Source organism: Triturus cristatus, chromosome 9 (assembly GCF_964204655.1).
Source record: "Triturus cristatus chromosome 9, aTriCri1.1, whole genome shotgun sequence".
Lineage (NCBI taxonomy): Eukaryota > Metazoa > Chordata > Amphibia > Caudata > Salamandridae > Triturus > Triturus cristatus.
Genome location: NC_140592.1, coordinates 961,004,233 through 961,023,873, shown reverse-complemented (window position 1 = coordinate 961,023,873; position 19,641 = coordinate 961,004,233). Strand labels below are relative to the sequence as shown.

Sequence of the window (19,641 nt, the reverse complement as noted above, 5' to 3'; positions counted from 1 at the left end):
GAGACTTTAACATCTATGCAGACCCAGCATTGCAGGCCTGGACCAATCTACTCCACCCCTCCTGGACTCTCCTTTGGTAACACTATTGGCTGAGTTCCGAGGGTGGTGCTCCCACTGGTGATTATCGGACGCTTGGCGAGCCAGACATGTATGCCGGAAGGAATACACATATTACTCCCCAGTCTCTTACCTGCATGTTTGCTGGATGTCTGACTGAGCAGTCCAGTCATTCATAGGGCTGTCACCGGGGTAGAACACTTAGCACACATGCTCTCTGACCAAAATCCAGTACTGCTTGGGTTGGCATGGGGGAGATATATCTTGGCAATACCCACATGGAGGCTTACAACCTCATTCCTATTAGAACACACGTTCAGAAAACCTCTGGCGACTATCGTCAGTGACTACTTTGATGAAAATGCGGGGTCAATGGGGAATGTGGTCATCAAATGCGAGCATTTAAGTTGGTGGTCTGGGGGTTCTGCATTGCTCAGTCAGTGGGATTGCTTAGGGCACTGGAAAACGATCAGGCAGGCATTGAGAGCTCCCTTATTACAGACCCAGCATTGCACCCTACATTGTTGGAGCAAAGGGCAGAGATTACGGTAGACACAAAGCAACTGCGTTCCCTCACTTGGAGGTAATACCTAGACAGCTCGCAAGTGAAGGGAGAGCCGGCGGGTATGCTGCTGGCCTAGTTGAACTGAGAAGACCAGCGTAATCATTCCACTACCCAAATAAAGCACAGTCAAGGACACCAGAATGAAATACTTGACTTTTCACAACTTTCTACCAGGACATGTATGGCGCACAGCCAGAATGCTCGGCTGAGGTTCTAGATTGATTCTTGGGTTGGTCTTTGCTTCCATGACTGGGTGTTGAGGACCAGGACATCCCTGGGAGGCCCCATCCTAGACTAAAAGATCAAGGTCACCATAGCGGACCTTTCGGGGGCAAAACCCCTGGTAAAGACGGCCTGCATGCCGATTTCTAGAAGACTTATGCTGTAGACTTGACACCTAGACTTGCTGCACTTTATGCATACTCGTTGAAGTAGGGCACCTGCTGGCTACCACATGGGGGGCCCTCATTATTTTGGTGCCCACGCCGATGGGGAATGCTCTGAAGTGGGAGTATGTAGACTTTTATTGATATTAAATGACTACATCATTCTGAGCATAATATTGGCGGGTGGCTGCATAACCACCTTGCTACACTTGTTCATCATCATCAGAATGGTTTCATTCCACAGCGAAACACTTCCTACAATATCTGCAGATTGTTTTGACTCCTGGATGATGTATGCCTTCCCCCTGTTTCCTGGTTGGGTTGATGTGTCCTCAGCCGTATGGGATCGTCGCATTTAATGGGCACCAAGTGCACTATTCATACATCGGATTTATTGATAAGGAGAGTGGTATTCCTGGTGCTCAGTTCCTCAAGCACGGGACTGTGGGTGCGGCCATGCTGAGTTTTTGAGCTGATGGAACCACAGACGCATGATCTACTACAAGTCCTTCTAACCTTTGGGCATGGGCGCAGGTTGGTCTCATGGTTGTACAGATTAGCACCAGAAAAGTTCATGGATGGTTTACCACGTAGACATGAGTGGAGTAAGGCTGCTTTGGGTAGGAGGCTCCGAAAAAGGAAGTTGAGGCTGGCTATGGTGAGCTGAGGTGTCCTCCAGTGAAGCAGCCCACCGGGTACAGGGTCGAAACTCTGTGGATGCATCAGGTGCAAAAATAATAGGTGTCCTGCCAGGGCTAATGTGTCATTTCCCCATTGAAGGTCTTACTTTCAAAGGGGGCCTGTACACTGCACCAGTCGCCCAGCTGAGCAGCCGCCGCACAGGCAAAAGAGCCCTCCCCCCAATAAACACACTGCCAAGCAGCACAGGGAAGTCCAGGGCTAAAGAATACTCGTTTTGCAGGTGTGCATGGAGACCCACAGAGGCAGAGGGCACAAGTAGGCCAGGCCTGCAGGTCTGGCGATGGTCCATCTGCAGTTCACAGAATACAGTCGTCACCTCGATGCAGACCCATTCCAGGCAATAGCACAGTACTATACTACCATTATAAGTGCTCTGTGGTTGGGGGAACCCCACACCATCAGTGGTCCACTCACAGGCCCTGACGCACGAGGCAGGGAAGTGCTGCATGGGCCTCAAACACCCAGCGCTGTTCCCACTGACTTGAGGCCCCTGCAGAGCAGGCCACTGATCCCAAGGGAGCGACAGTTAAATAATGAAGGAGCTTCGGCTGGGACACTGTGTGGGCCGGAGCTATATTTAATCCCCTCGTCCTACCTTTATGTCCCACGGTGAGCCCCAGGAGGCCAGGACACATTGGTCAATTGTGGGAAGGCAACCATCATGCATTCGGGCTCAGCTTATGTTCCAGTAATCGGCCAGCATGTTCTCTGTGGCCCCGGGCCACCCCAGGGCCCTACTATTACATTCAGCTAGACCTCTGATTGGGTCCAGTGTGATCAAGGCCTCCTAACCAGCTCCCTAGGGAGCCGCCGTGTCCCAGCATGTGGAGAGCAGCCACACCACAACCTGCTGCCATCACAAGTCAGCTCGCTGCCGGCACTGTGTTCCGCCACACAGGGGGCCTCCTCACTCGTGGGTCTCGCTTCGGGTCTCTCTGGGATGCTGCTTTGTGCCATCAGTCAGGATCATCTGATAGTGAGCAATCGGTGCGGCAGCGCAGCGGCGTTTGCCACCATTTTCTTGCACTGGGTTCACCATGGCTACAGCCTCTAGTGTTGACGGGGAGGCCCTGCTGCACCCCTAAGGTAGCTCCAATCGCCGCAGGAAATTCTGGGACCCACACCAACACTCCTGGATCTCCTTTCCTGTGGCTAGTAGGGTGGGAGAGTTCGGGGCAGCTGGCAGAGAGCTCGTTCAGGGTGCAGCCATCTTCTGCATCAATGAGCCATACTTCCAGGAAGATGAAAACACTAGACCAAAGTACAAACATTTGCCACAAGCATTAAGGACCCTGATTAAAATTCTGTTTGACACATTGTCCAATTGTAGACAGATCATCAACATTGTTTAAATGTTAGGTATTGAATTTGACTGATGAACAGGCACTCCCATCGCTGGTAAATTAAATGCCTCTTTTAAAAAATACTAGGACATATGTCCTGAATGGGAAACAATCTGCTAGTGCCTAGTGCAGGGGTCGCTAACCTTTTCTGTACTGAGATGTACTTATGTCCAATGAAACGCATTGAGAGCTACTAATATTATTAGTGTTGTATAATGTCCATTTTTTATATGTATATTAATTCAACTAAGCAAAAGCTTTCTAATTTAATAAGCTGGGCTGCACACAGGTGAGCTACTCAGAGGTAGCTGGAGAGCTACAGTAGCTCACAATCTACTGGTTGGATAACTCTGGCCAAGAGAGATATACGGGTTGAGAATTCATCTCACCTACAGTCAATGAATATGCAAAAGCCCATTACCTGTTAATGTTAGTTGGATAGAACTGTCAAAAACAGATGATCTTCACCCCAAGTATAATGAGACCTTTTGAGGCATTTCTTGTCAGCCATTGACCGCAGTGTCATTAGAAAATGAAATCATCCTGCAGACCCAAGCACTGCACTCCAATGATCAGTCCCTAGCACGATGCAACCAGCAACAAAATCATTTCACACAAATAAAGGATCAACATTGTACACAAACTGGACATCTTATCTAAGTGGAGACTTACTCTGTACATATCTACTGCCTGGTCTATTGGCAGAAAGGTGCGGGACGGTTCCTTCCGGGAATTGCAGCAGAAGGCACAGACTAGCTCCCCATCCTCCTTGCAGAAAAGCTTCATCTTCTCTCTGTGCTCTTTGCAAACTGCAAGCTCATCACCATGCTGCAGGCAGGAAACCACTATTTTCTGAATCAGATTGGCTAGGGCTCTGTTGCTTGTAATCTTTTTCTCTTTGAAAATTGTTCCACATTTGGGACAAGACAGGTTTTCCTTGAAACTCCAGATGTTACCAATGCATGCTCCACAGATGTTGTGGCCACACTCAAGTAGTACTGGATCTCTGAGAAATCTTTGGCAGATGGGACATGTGACCACCTCTGAGACATCACTCTTCTCTGTCTGTAATGTTATGGTTTTATTTGATTCTCTCTTCTGCATAGCCACCTTCGGTTGCTGTTCAAAGTATTAGAAACAGCTCAGTTAAGAAATTCAAAATCATCATATGCACAACCAAACATTAAAAATCTTGAAGCCAAAAGGCAATATGAAATAGTAAATAACATGGGACGTCTGGGATCAAAAGTGATAAAATGTTTCAGAAGATATAGAGTGGAATCAAGACATTCAATGAACAAAATAAGACAAGACCTTTCAGTTCAACTACATCCTCAGCCACTTTGCCACACTCACTCACCCTTGTCTGAAGGCCCATCATTATTCATAGTCCATTATTACCTCCTGAAGGCAGAAATGTAGTGCTTGCTTTGGAACCACCATGACTCTTTTCTTGGGATGCAATGGTTCAATCATGTTCTGGCCTCCCTCAATTGGGATGATGTCATCCACATATTTCGTTGGCACAAGACAACTCGCATCCACCCATTGTTCAACAGCAGGATCAGCTGCAAACATTAGACACCATGCAAAGCAATGGAGGGAAAGTGGTCAGAATGTTAAAACAGCTTTTCTGTAACAGTGAACAGTATATGATCACAATGTCAACATACACAGTGCTAACAAAGAAAAATAAATAGCTTCCAACAGCTTAAACGTACTTTTCATTCCACGTACTAAGACTAAAAGTTCATCAACTAGCAGATTTAATTTATTAAATAGTTTATATTTTTGAAATTAGCTTGGAGACACCTGTGGTGCACCTGTTTTTTCAGATTTGGCCCAATTATTTCAAGCAGGTTTGATTTAAGGTGGTGCAGGATACTTGGTCGATTTGGATTGATTGGGGTAAAAAAAACTATAATTTTTAATTAATCCACCCCTACACATTAGTGTATAAAAATAAGTGTTACCACCCATTTTTCACAACTCTATTTGTCAGATATTGCATAAACTGGGCTTTAAAACCTTTTTTTTTTACACATATTTTATTAAGCATTTACAATAATATCATTACATTTCAACGGTGCATAGTGAGTCTGCTGACGTAAGCACTGTAGGATTGTTCACAGGGAGTATCATCCAAGCTGTTCATTAAGTCTACAAACAATATTACATTTCAACGGTGCATAGTGAGTCTGCTGACGTAAGCACTGTAGGATTGTTCACTGCGAGTATCATCCAAGCTGTTCATTAAGTCTATAAACAATAGAATTATAACTTCAAACTTTCCCCCCTCCCACCCACAAGCTCTCCACAGCAACGTTGAAGTGTGTAGACATAACGTGTAGGCCTATATGCATTCCCAAGCTAGCGTGCAGTGTAGAAGGTTATATAGTATTGGGTCAATATATAAGTCTATGGGGTTTAGAATGAGTAGCAGCTACTGGGGTAGTCCCATTATTAACATTGTGTCCATGGAGTGAGGTCATGCTCTATACATCCCCCCATCCGCTTCCTGAGTCTCCAGATCTAGATGTGTTAACTCATGTAGGGGTCTCCCTGGCCACGGCTATGTCAATGTCTCAGCCCTCTCTTAGCTTCCCTCATCAGAATTCTTCACTCACATTCTGCCCATTTTAGGAGCTCCACCTTCCAGGTAGTCACTTTTGGGCCCCCCACTGATTTCCAGTTCCTGGTTATTTCATGTTTCGCTAGTACCATAGCCAAATCCTGAAATTTGCTAGTGACTTTGTTTTTTGCTCTGTGGGGAAACCACCCTAGTAGACAATGAGCTGGGGAGCAAGGGATCGCCTTGTCAATGACCTCTCCTACTATACGTTTCACTCCCTCCCAGTATTCCCGTAGGTGCAAACATGCCCATAACATATGTAGAACATGCGCTTGTACTTCACCGCAGCGGGGATAAGCTGCTCCTTCCACCTGAAAGTATCTGCTTATGCACTGAGGGGTCAAGTAGGCCCTATGGAGGACATAACCATTTACCAGCCAAAACGAGCATTTCTGAATACCTTAGCTATCCCCGTTTGTATGTTGTCCCAGTCCTTTGTCGGTATTGGGGTACCCAGGTCCTCTTCCCACTGGAGACGTAATGCCTCCAGTGGGCGCAACCCATCTGCATGAAGTGTTCCATAGAGGCAGGAGATAGCTTTAATGGTACTTGCAGGCTATGTAGTAACAGGTCTGTTCGGATGAGGGTTCTGTAGAGCCCATCTTCCATTGTTTCCGTATTGTTGTTGTGAGCACCCTCTGCAACAGGAAATGCCCCCGTGGTAACCCAAACTCAGTGTGGAATTCCTCGAACAGTAGGAGCACATTGTCTCTATAGAGGTCACCCATCTTTGTCACCCGAGCTTTCATCCAGGCTCCCAGGCCCCTCCAGTTTCCCCGTGCAGGAGTGCATGTTGCATATCTGATTGGATGTCTGGCAAGTACAGGATCCTCACTCCTATTTTTTTGTAGTCCCCGACTCCAGCATCTAGCCTGTACCTTAAGCACCTGGGGGTCTTTCCCATTGGGCCTACTCACCCTTAGGAATATCTGTAAAAGTCTGTGCAATGGCGGCGTAGTCGCTTCTAAATGTTCTGCTTTTCATCTTTCCAGAGCTATGTTTCATACCAACCACTTGTAGTTGTGCCGCTATATAGTAGGACTCAAAATCAGGAGCCGACATACCTTTCGCTCCTGTTGGATGCTGCTTTGTTGCAACTCTACTGTGCCCAAGCCCCAGATAAAAGCCTGCAAATGGGAATTCAGGTCCTTGAAAAAGGTAACGGGAATCCACAGTGGGAGTGTGTTCAAGAAATACAATTGGCGGGGAGGCACCATCTTTTTGAGGAGCAAAATTCTGCCAGCTACAGAAAGCGGCAAAGGCTGCCAGCAGTCTATAGATGCTCTCAGGCCCCATACAGCCCTTCCAATGTTGCCCTCATAGAGATCCGTCCAAGTATGATAAATGTGAACTCCCAGCTTCCGAGGTCCCCCGGGGGACGCCCTGTCTGCGTCACTGGGAAGAGCCAGGACTTTTGCCAGATCACATTAAGCCCTGAAACGGCTCCAAATCTACCCAGTAGGGTCCAGGCCCCCACCAAATCCTCATCTCCCCCTGCTAAAAACAACAGCAGATTGTCCGCATAAAGCGCTATTTGACAGGGCACTTGCCCTACATTCAGTCCTCGATATGCTTGTACTATTTTGGCCGCCAGTGCTAGGGGCTCCACGGCCAGGGCGAATAGTAGGGGGGAGAGGGGACTCCCTTGTCTGGTGCCCCGTTTTACCAGCCACCCCCATGAGATGGTCCGCCCCGTACGCACCCTGGCCGTAGGATCAGTGTATAATAGTCTTAACCATTTTATAAACCTTTCCCCAGCCCCATGTTCGCCATTACTTCATACAAGTATGTCCACTCTGGGCTGTCAAATGCTTTTTCTATGCTTTTTCTATGTCGACAGAGAAAATCGTTACTGCCTCCTGGTACTCCATGTTTGCCTCCAGAACAGTAAGCAGGTGTCTGATATTGCCAGCTGTGCTACAAGTTGGGATAAATCAAGCTTGGTCCTCATGTACCAGCATGGCCATGAAGGGCCATAGCCGGGTGGCGAGGATCCGGCTCAAAATTTTGTCATGAATGTTCAACATTGATAACGGGTGGTAGGCCGTCTTGTCATGGGTCTCTTTATTAGGCTTCAGTAAGGGGACTATAACAGCCTCTCTTGCAGTGACTGGGAGAGAGCCTGTCTCGCTAGCTGCCTCGTACAGCTTCGCAAGGTGAGGGATTAGTTCAGCAGAATATGTGGCATAAAACTCCACTGGTAGCCCATCGGTGCCTGGGGTTTTATTGTGCATCATATGCTTAATAGCGGCAGCCATCTCCTGGGTCACTCTTCCTGTGGCCATGTAGAGGACACGTTAGTGCATAAGGCTGAACAGTACCCCGCAAATATCTCATTAATCCCTTCCTGTGTATAAACTCTGCTGCCATCCTCATTTTCTAACTCTAGAATTGGGGAACCTCTTTTAGTTGGGTTAGCCAACCATGCTATCAAAGATCACCACCTATCTCTTTCGGCATGTGTTTTGTCTATGTAGTTCTTATAGTCAAAACAGAAAAGCCTCTCCACTTGTGTTGCTACCTCTTCTTTGGCCTCTAGAAGTTCTTGCTGAACCTCGGAGTGACCCGGTCGTGTTAGCTCTATGTTCCGTAGTCACCCCTGTGCCTTTTCCACATCAGTCAGTAGGGTTTGTCCTACCCATTTGGATTCAGCAATACGGTAGCCCCATACCACAGCTTTAAAGGTCTCCCATTCTATTTAGGGGGTTGACACCGTCCCGGCATCATCAACAAAATATTGAGTAATTTTGGTTCTAATAGTTCCCCGAAAGACCTGGTCCTCCAATGTCTCAGGTTTAAGTTTCCATGTCGGTATTGAAGGTCTAGGGTGCGCCCATTGCAACTGCAGGAGCACTTGGCTGTGGTCCAAGATAGTACACTGCAAATATTCAATTGTGCTGACTAAGCCGTGCACATCCAGTGAGGAGAGGAACATATCTAGTCCAACATGGACTTCGTGGAGGCCCGAAAGAAAGGAGTAATCTCAGCTCTGTGGGTTTAGGCGCCTCCAGGAGTCTGTCAACCCCCACTGCTGCTGCCAATTAGTAAACATTTTGGCCGTGTGGGTTGTCTGGGAGTCCCATAAGTGAGGGTGTGAGCGGTTTAATAGGGTTTCGGCAATGCAATTAAAGTCTCCCCCAATTAATGTAGCTTCTATCAGTAGTGGGTCAAGGCATCACGATAATGTCACGAAAAATAGGTTTTGATCGGTATTTGGGGCGTATATATTTATCAGGATTATCTCCTTACCCTCTAGCCGACCCCTCACTGCTATATATCTGCCCTCTGTGTCTATTACAGTGTCTATAAGTTGGAAGGGGACCCTAGCTCCTATCTATACGAGTACACCCCTAGCATATGCAGAATATATGGTGAAATACTCCCATCATTTCCTCAATGCCTGCCCTTCTTTATCAGTGAGGTGTGTCTCCTGTAATAGTGCAAAATGCACCCTTCTCCTCTGTAGGTAGGAGAAAACCTTGTATCATTTCTCCATGGTATGCATACCTCTGACATTCCATGTATAACCCTGATTACTAGTCATGTGCATTTTAGGTATGAGGAAAGGGCCTCCGTCGCCCTTGGTGTGTAGGCGTACTTTCCCTTCTAACAGTGGCCTAACTAGGTTCATGTATGTTCTTGTGTGACTCGCTATGCCCCATCCCAAAAAACAAGAACCAACTGCCCCAACTCTCCCACCCCGTGACAGGCAGCAACATGCTACTCGCCCAAACCATATTTATGTGCAATACAGTATGTGGAAGGACTTCCATGATGTTCTGCAGCATATAGGGGTGCTCTGCACAGTCCCTCAGCGACCAGGCCTTAATCCGGCTTGAGTATTCATTAGTGTGGGACACTGTTCAGGGTGGGTGCTCAAGACATGTCTTTTGTTCTTGTGCGCGAGCCGTTTAGCTGCATTCATGGTCATAGTTCTTCATTCATCTCTGACCGGATACCCAATGTCCTATATGATGTCGTCTGCTGTGCCCGGTGTGACCTTGAGCATCTCCAAGCTTGAACTTTCAGAAGGATTTGATTCTGGGTCGGATTCAGAGTCCTGGGGAACGGAACCCCACTCCGATGCCTTCCCAACTGCCTGACCCCCACTTAGCTGTGCTATCAACTCCATTGCTCTCCGGCGTCCCAGGCTGGCCTCAGCTCAGGATGGCACAGGTCGGCTTCGTTGAGTTTGATTCCTTCTGCTCTGCTGATGTGCCACAGCCATTCTCCCCCTTCTGAATCTGATTTCAGTTCTTTCTGAGCTTTTAGCCAATCCCATGCTTCTTGCGGAGATTGAAAAAACTGTGCTCCATCAGGAGTTACTACTCGCAGTGTTGCTGGAAAGAGCTTTGAGTGTTGAAGGTCAAGCTGTCGCAGCTTCTGCTTTACCTCATGATAAGATGCTCTTCTTTTCTGGACCTCCCTGGAGAAATCAGGGAAGATGCGCACTGTCGCATTGTCAACTCTTCTTTCTAACGCACCTGGGCCAGGATATAATCTCGATCTTTAAAGTGCAGAAGTCACGCTAATATTGGTTGTGGGGGAGCTCCCAGCAGAGGAAGTCTAGCTGAGACACGGTGGACCCTTTCTAGGGCAAAGAACACTGAGAGACCCTCGGGCCACAATCTTCCTCAACCATTGTTCCATGTACTGTACTGTATCTGCACCCGGATGTTATTTCGGCATGACCGATTTACAGCACCTTCTGCTCTATTCTCTAAAATTTGTACTTTGGTTTTCATAACTCTGAGCCTTGTCTGTATCGTGGTCATAATCGGGTGGAGCTTTACCAGCGTTCGTTCGATGGTGGTAACTCTCTGCGCCAGTTTCTTATGATCATCCTTAAGCAAGGTAAGGTCAGTGCTGATGGTGTCGATTTTGAATTCTGAAGCTTCTCTGGAGGCAGTGATGGCTTGCAGTATATCCTGCAGTGTAGGCCTTGACGTAGACGGGTGGTCGCAGCAGCCTCTGCAGCCATATCCGTGCGCTGCTTCTCCTAATCTAGCTCTTTTTGTCTGGTAGATTTACCCATTATTTCCGAAAGCTGTGACCTGGGCGTGCACCTTCTGGTGTATAGGGCTGATCTCCAATTCCGTTCTCTCGACTAGGTTTAGGGGTTTCACTCGGTTATGTGTATTGGTGACCAAAGGTCTGTCCCAGGTAGTGCACTTATCTGCAAGGTTGTGGAGCTGGTTATTTGAGGGGGGGGGGGATTCACTTGCATATTTCTGCCTGTCCCCCTAGCTGGCTATATCAACCGGTCCTCCTCAGTGTCTCCTAGTGTGGTGCCAGTCTTGCAGCCTTTCATGGGGTGGCACAGTAGTCCCCAGGTCTGTGGAGACTCCCCATTGACAGGTAGTGGCGGAGGTTGTACATGCACTGGCGAGTCAATGTTCGAGGCGGGTAGAACGATTCAGGGGGGAAGTGGGGGACACGCCTCCTTTCCCTCTCTCCAGCTGGCTGTAAAGTAAGGGAGGGGATCTCAGAGGTGATATGTAGTAGACAAGTAGGATCCCTTAATGTGGCTCCCGGTGACGTTGGGCCCTTCTCAGCAGGGGCTCCCTCTTCCCTACCTAGCAGCAAAAGCCTCACGTGGGGCATTGGCTGAGGGCCATCAGTAATTGTCAGTGTCACACTCAGGGCCCAGCTTCTGTGACTCCGGCCCCCTCACCAACAAGGCCACTGCTCACAGCAGATATAGCCGCAGCTGCTCTAGTATCATCGCTGGGGCGGTAGATTCCACAGCAGCCGCAAGCTTTGCTCTCAGTGCTTCCCGCTCATACCTACGGGTGGGCCCAATCCAGAGTCTCACGTCATTGCATCTCCCGTTAAGGTCTCTCGAGCCCAGCTGCAGTTTCCAGCTCTCGTCCTCTTTCTTCGTTACCGATCTCCGCCCAGGTCCCCACTCAGGGCTCAACGCGTATTCCAAAGTCCAGGTTCCTCTCTGATCGGTTCACTGCCTCCGAAGTCAGCACAGCAGTCATCCGCTGCCCGACGCAACCAGGTGCTTTCGGGCACTCGGCTCATCCAGGTCTTGGGCCTCGCTCTATGCTCCCAGGGGTTCTCCACTCCAGCCCTCGTCGTCGCTCTCCGCTGCAGCCATCACAGCCCCTCGCTGGGCAGCACCTTCTCAAGGTAGGTCACACTACCTTTTCAGGCGGCCCAGTTCTCTCCAAGCTTTTTTGTGCCTCAGTTGCAGCTTCCAATCGCCGTCACCTTAGTACATAGACCGCCATCCAGACCCTCCGTCATCAGCAATTTTGGAGTGTGTAATCGTCACAGAAGTCCCCTGATAAGTAGCTTCCTTTCCGACAGTACACAGCAGAGTATTCGGGCTCTTGCGGGGTTGGAAGAGATCACTATGGTGCCAGATGGGGCCCAGCCGCGAAGAGCTCCTAACAGAGCTGCTTACTCCATTGGTGTTAGGCCACGCCCCCATCCACCTGGGCCTTAAAACTGTTGTTCACTACTTCTCCGCCAACATAATCCACTCCTTTTCTGATGTACAGGGGATTTTGCACTTCCGGCTAAAAGCTTTTTTAAGTATCTCCAGATATTTGATTTCCTAGTCAGGTGATCACACAGTATAGTCAGAGGGCATCATTTTTTGGAATTAATGTTTAAGGAAGCAGATAGGATTGGCATTTGTAGGCTATACATGTGTTTCACTGAAGCCAGGGAAACTGATCTGGAAATACTGGGTTATAAATGGTTTTAGTTCCTAGGACAAGAGGTTGATTTCCCCATGATCATATCAGCATTTACTACATCTTTTACACAATTAATCTCAACCAGGCTGAAGCTGCAACAGTATAAAACTTTCTCAATATTATATTACACACCAGAGCGTTTAGCTAAATGGGCGGGTGAGTATACAGGTAGTATTTGCGGCACTAAATGTCCCCTTCTGGTGGCAAATATCGTTCATATGTTCACTGTTTACTCTACAATCCAAGGCAATTATGATGACATTTGCCTTTGGCTCTCTAATAGGGTAGGGGATAAGGTGGACGTGGATGTATCGGATATTATGCTTGGTATACATCCAGTATATCTCATTGCAATAATATGACAGGTTTATTTGTTTCATCGTTATTGCTAGAATTTTTATTGCACAGGAATAGAGAAGCCTGTCTCCACCCACGTTAGGCCCCTGGCTTGTTACTATTTGTAGCATTTATAAAGCGCATTAGACCAGTCAGGCATCAACGCACTATGAAAGAGGGAGGACTGGAGACAAGAACGCAACTCAGCAACCGTAGGAAAAAAAGACCACCCGCCTAAAAGAGGGATTAACCTAGGGAAAGCCAAGTTTTCACCTCTGCAAAACCACAGGTGCAAGCTAAGGCACCTGATATGCACCCGGAAGGGCATCCAGAGCCTGGCAGCTGCCACAGTAAAGGTTTTTTCACCCATCTAACTTTTCTACACCGAGGAACCGTTACCATATACTGATCAGCTGAACAAAGTGGTCTCTTCGGGACATTGCAATTCAGCGTTGATTCGAGATAACTCGATCCCTGATAGTGGAGGGCTTTATGAGTCAAACAGAGGGCTTTAAAGGGCACCCGCTTCCTTACTGGCAGCCAATGAAAAGACCTCCGTTTTTCCCTAACTGAGAACTTGGGTATGCCCAGAAACAGGCATTTGTCAACATTCTGGATCATTTTAAGCTTCTTTAAAGCATGTCGTTGGCAGTGAAATAAAGGGTGTTGCAGTAATCTACACGGGAGGTGATAAGAGCAATGACCACTGACACCCTCAACTCTTTTGTAAGAAAAGGCAATATTTTCTTCAGAATGCCAATACTCCAGAAGTAAGAACACATCAATCTATTAATCTGGGTGTCGAACGACAAGGTGTTATCAAAAATCACACACAGATTTGTAGCCGCAACCACAGGTGTAGGGAGAGCTCCAGCTGTTTCTGGCCACCAACGTTTGGTCCAGATGGAGCTATCAGCTCCAAACACCAAGAATTCAGTTTTTTCCCCATTCATTTTCAGCCAGTTGTCCCTCATCCAACTGCCGATCTCCTAGTTACAAGCTCTGAACCTGTCCGCCACCTTATCCCAGGCATCATTTATAGACACAATGATTTGGGTATCATCCGTGTAGGAAGATACCTGGAACTCAAAAGAACGTACCAGTTTTGCTAAAGGGGAAACATACAAGTTAAATAAAGTGGGGCTTAAGGATTACCCCTGAGGAACCCCACAGGGAAGCTGAAAAGGGAGCTCTGAATTCTCCACAGCTGACTGTGATAGTTATATTACACAGAAAAGATTCCATCAGTCTAAGAGTCACCCCCTTCAACCCTGCCTGTCGCAGCCTCTGCAGCAATAGTGACGTAGATATTGTCAAAGGCTGCTGAAAGATCGAGCAAAACCAGGATTGCCGCCCCTCCCTGATCAACTTGTCTCCGAATATTATTAGAGGTTGATACGAGCGCTGATTCATTGCTATGATTTTTCCTGAATCCATTTTGGCAAGGGTGTGGAAGTTCTTGATCCAGTGAGTACTTAGCTAATTCCAAGATGTTAGCAGAAGCAGGTAATAATGAAATAGGGTAGAAGTTTCTTCAATCACATGAGTCTCCCTCTGACTTTTTCTTTAAGAGAACCACAATCACCTCTTTCCAACCCTGGGGGTACCCCGCTGAGTTTAGAACGTCCCTGTAGATCTTCTCCAATGCTTCTGTCATAAAATCAGGGACAAGCCACATGTATCTGGGGGGATGAGGTTCATTGGGAGAACCTGATGCAATGCCCTCTAACAAGATTTTAATTTTAGGCAGCATCAACGGGGAGACTCTGGCTAAGTCATCAAAGTAGGAAGGCTCAGGGGCTAACCTTCCTTGCTGATAGACCGCACTATCTCCAATTCTACCGTGCTAATAGTGATCAAAGGAAAATCAGAATCTTCTCCTTGAAGAATTCTGCTACTTTTTTACAAAAGAGCTGAGAACTTTCCAACCCCTGATACCTGGGAGGAGACATCAAGAGGCTCTCTTGGGACATTAATGGCTGACCTTATCCTAAGGGTGAAATATGTGGATTTTAACTATTTGTATCTCATTTGTATATTTGAGAATAAGCTCCCTCAGTTTGAAGCTCTTTAGGCACCTTGGAGAACCACGGGTGTTACAATGCACCACTACTTCAAACTGGAAGCTGTTGCATTTAAAAATAAAGGAAGAAAGGAATCTTTACGACTTAGGGACAAATATTTGCATGTCACTGATGGATTTATTGGTACATTTAGGGGTGGCGACCATATTTTCTTCCTGTATATGTTACCCTATGTGAATTAATGTAATTAATGGTGCCTACCGGGGATGTGATGATCGTTGGTGGGCTAACTTTATTTGATTTCTTATGTTTAATTTAATATGTGGACCCTCTCTGAGGACAAATTAAATAACAAATACAGTGTACTGTGCAAGTACTGAAATGTAATCAAATCTGTGTTCAGTCCCAACGATGCTCCACTAAACCAAGAACATAATTAGCCTGTTCCCACCTTAAAAATGTAGTGAACTACAGGATGATGGAAGGAATGACTGAATTCATCTCAGCGACTAGTAATGACCTGGGACTGAATTCCTACCCATTGTTTTCCCCATTGTGGCTCTGTAGACAAAAACAAGCCATATGTACAGAAAGCTTGGTCCGTGCTCAAATAAGAAACATTTCAGCTGAACTGCAAGGTGAGGTCTAGTTGAAACAGAAACACAAGTAACCTTAAATTGAATTCCGCCTACCTAGGCCCCATCAGTGATGTATAACTAAAGTCATGTAGCAGTGTGAGCATTGGACTCACGTCTGGGTATATCTGTCCACATTGGGAGTCTACTGCAACAGACTACAAGGTGATACATAGAATGCTTGAATTGATCTCAGCACTGGGATTCACTTGAGCTGGAATCCAGTCTATCTTTTTTTGTTCACTCTAAAAGAGACTAGTTATATGCAAATCAGCCATTCTCCTGCTCTGCTAGGATAAGTCCAGCAGAGCTGCCAGTCGAAGACACCTCCGAATGGGAACACAAGCAACCCCAGACCAGTTTTGCCCTATTTAGGTGTCGTCTGTGACGAATAGCTTGAGTCCTATGACACAGTGAGCACAGGGCCTAAGGCTAGGCATTCCATGGACTGGAACAGAGACAAAGCGATCAACAGTGGCGGAGATGAATTCAAATATTTTGTTATTTGTTTCAGGGGATACCTTAAGTGTGCTGGGTATACCCAGATGTGGGTCTGTGCTCACTCTACCACAGGACTCAAGCTACACTTCAGTGACAAGGCCTAAATAGGGTGAAACCGGACTGGGATTCCTTGCCTTCCCATCTGGAAAGGGCAATGCCTCCCTGTTTTGGCTGGACTGCCCTTAGTTGAACAGGACCAAGACTGACTTGCTAGGGCAGTTTTGAGTTTAAAGTGGCAACGTGGGCTATAAATGATGGAATGGAATGTGGTCCAAGCAATTGCTAGTGCATGAGATTAATTAAAGCATTCCTTTCACCACCTGTTTGTTTGTTGCTGTAGACTACCTAAGTGGGAGGGGTATGCCTAGACCTTAGTCTTTTGCTCAGTGTGCCACTGTAGGAAAACTACACCTCACTGAGGAAGCCTTTGGAGGCCATAACTGGCATGAGATTGCAGGTAGTTCCATCTGGAAGGGGATTAGTCTAGCAGTTGGGCTTCACTATTTCTACTGCATTGTTTGTTGCAGTAGACACCCTAAATGCCAGATATCCCAAAATTGGTTCTGTGCTCACTGTTCTATGGTACTCAAACTATATCACATGGTTGGGGTTCAATCGGGCCAACAGTGTGTTGGGGTTGCTTGTGTTGCCATTTGGAGGGGACTGCCCTTGCAATTTGAGCCCCCCAAGTCTATCAAGACGTGCAGAGGACCATACATGTGTCAGGTTTCTCTATTTCACATGGCCCTCCTACTGTAGTCCTACCTCTCTAAAATGTCAATGTCCCTCTCTAAATACTCCCTTAGCCTCCCGAAAGCTCTCCCTACTGCTCCCTAATCTCTTCCCCTTTAATCATATGAAATCCCCATTCCATTCTGTCCACCCACATTTATTAATAAAACATACATCTCTGTGTGTGGAGACTCTGAGTTGGGGGCAGAGTATTATTACACTTCTACAAAATGTACTACAAATTAAAGTTTGTAAAGAGCACCAGGTGTTCTCTGATTTGGCTAACATTTTGTTTGACATCTACCTGACTATCGAGGATACCGTTTGCCAGGTGCGCTCTGCGTTGATTAGCTTTGCATGCTGTACTCAGGGTCGGATGCGGTCTTGGTGCTGTAGTGCTGCAATTTGCAATCTCATTTGGTTGCTGTGCCTGGGGTTGCAAGGTAAAGAGGATATCACAAGGTACATTTGGGACACCCTCTGTACAATCTGTACTATTCCCTGGGGATCAGAGTTCACCAGGGTGAAGTCATCAAACTCCTCCTGGCCATGTTCAGAATTAAAGTCACTAGGGGCAACCCCTCCTGACCTATCTTCTGGAGCATCCCCACCCACTTTGTCCGGTTCTTCTGACTTATCAGGATTCTGGAGGTTATCTAAGATACACAGCTGTAAGAGGTGCTTAGGGGTGAGGTAACAACTTCTCTTAAATTGGCTAGAGGTACACAGTGTTAGACTTGTCTTTTTCAGCGGGTTTACCCCCAGACTTTTTGCTTTTTGGCCTCCTGTTTTTGACCCTATTTTTGTTGGTTTTTGAACTCTGGGCACTTTACCACTGCTATACAGTGCTACAGTGCATATGCTCCCTGTGTAAATGGTATTATGGATTGGTGTTTCCATGATTGGCATTTTTGATTTACTAGTAAGTCCCTAGTAAAGTGCACTGTGTTTGCCCAGGGCCTGTAAAGCAAATGCTGCTAGTGGGCCTTCAGGACTGTTTGTGCCACTCACACAATCAGCACTTCAAAGGGTTCTCAGACATGCCACAGCAGTGTCTACATGCAGTTGTGACTGCCATGTCGACTTGGCAAGTGCACCCACTTGCCAGGCCCTAACCATCCCTTTTCCTACACGTAAGACACCCCTAAGGTAGGCCCAAGGTCGCGTCCCCCCACCCACCCAGGGTGCGGTATTTGTGAAAGGTCGGACATGTACTGAGGTGTGTGACATGTCCTGATAGTGAAATACAGTGTATTTTGATTTTCACTATTGAAAGGCTATCTGTACCATAGAATAGAATGGGAATTTATTTATAACATCTTATAAATATAAATTTCCATTGGGACAAGATGGAAAGATGGAGTTTAGTATGCCTGAACTCAGAATATAAAAATGCATCTTTTAGTAAAGATTATATTTATATTGTGGGTTTGAAAATACCACTTTTAGAAAGTGGGTATTGTCTTGCTTAGCCATCCTGTGTGCCTCTGCTGGTTTGTGGATTGACTGTCTGGGTTTGGAGTGACAGGGTCTGTATATGTGCATTCTTTCAGACAGCAACTGTGGGGGGGGGGGGGGGGTTGATGTGTGTCCTGCCTTTCCTGAATGAGTCAGGGCTGGGCTGAATAGACCTGGGCTGCATTCAGAGTAGTGGGAGGAGTTTTCACTAGCACCTGAATAGTCCTGTTCTGCATTCATAATAGTGGGAGGGGAGGAGTTTTCACTAGCACCTGAATAGACCTGGTCTGCATTTAGGGTGGGGGGAGGAGATTTACCTTGCACCTGACTAGGCCTGTCTGCCTTGGAAAATGCCGTCTCCACCTCCTGCCCGTAAGCTAGACTGAAGAGGACAGAATTGGTTTGGACTGAGCACAGAGCCTCTTTGCCTGAAAGATCAAAGAGAAACTGAGTATAAATATTGGGGCCCAGACTCCAGAACTTTAGATTACTGCTGAACTAAGGAACCTGCCAAGCAGAGGGGCCAGAAAAGCTATCAGGAGGAACTGCCACTTTGCGGCGTGCATTGCTGTCTTGGCCTACTGTTTGCTACTTCTTTCTTGGGCAGAGAAAGGAGTGGAGTGCAATTTCATCAATCTGCTGTTAGAGTTTTCTCCAAGGGCTTGAAGTAGAGTTTGCCTCCTGTTGGAATTCTCAGTGAAACCAAAGACATCAAGAGAACTCACTGGAATCAAGGAAGCTGCCAAGAAGAAGAGCTGCCAGGAGTAGTACTGCCACTTTCCTGTATTGTTGCTTTGTTGGGTTGGCCTGCAGTCGCTGCTTCTGCCTTGAGCAGTGAAAGGACTGGACTGAACTTTCTTTTCTTCTGCTGAGTATCTCCAACGGCTTGAAGTAGAGCTTGCCTCCTGTTCTGAAGTCTCAGGGACTGCAAAGACTTTACCAACCTTTGGGTACCACTTCTGGAACAGCTGTTTCAGGTGCCACAGAGAAGGGAAAAGCAACCGACTCTGTCACCGATTCTATTGCTGGCTCTGTGTCCTAAAGGCACCACAGAAGGCACTGTCGCATCTCGCACCACAACCCTGGACTCACCGACGACGATGATCGACACTGCCACCCCGAGCCACTGCTTGCACAGTCACCAGTGGGCTCTGCAATCCGCACTGCCTCACTTCACTTCGCCACCCTGGTCTCACCGATGCCGTCGCTGCCTGCTGACTTCAACACCTGTGACCGCATCGCGGCTGGGGGCATCGCTTGTAAGTTTCACAACGCACCGCCTCGTCCCACACAGCAGTCTGGGCCAACTGACACCAGCTCCTGCTAACCGGCTCGGTCATCTGAAACCGCAACCTGCCAGCACTGCATCGAGCACCGCCTCACCTCACACCGAAGCCTTGATCTTACCAACGCTGTCTGCATGATTGTTATGGAGCCACTACCTGCATCGCATCGTGAAGGCACCACACCCTGCACCGCTTCCATTTTGCAATGCAACCGCAACGGTTGCCCTGACCGGCTCGCACCAACGTGCCAGCCACAACAAGAAAGGTAAAG

General features: G+C 47.3%; 1 protein-coding gene across 1 annotated transcript in view; it reads right to left on the bottom strand.

Moving 5' to 3' along the window:
* Positions 1–19,641, bottom strand: part of LOC146799152 (zinc-binding protein A33-like) — a 530,413-nt gene that overhangs the window by 345,806 nt on the left and 164,966 nt on the right. The window contains exons 4-5 of the mRNA XM_085628053.1: positions 4,455–4,621; positions 3,726–4,172 (exon numbers count right to left, since the gene is read on the bottom strand). Coding sequence (XP_085484179.1) covers positions 3,726–4,172; positions 4,455–4,621 — 614 coding nt within the window. The remainder of the gene's footprint in view (positions 1–3,725; positions 4,173–4,454; positions 4,622–19,641) is intronic.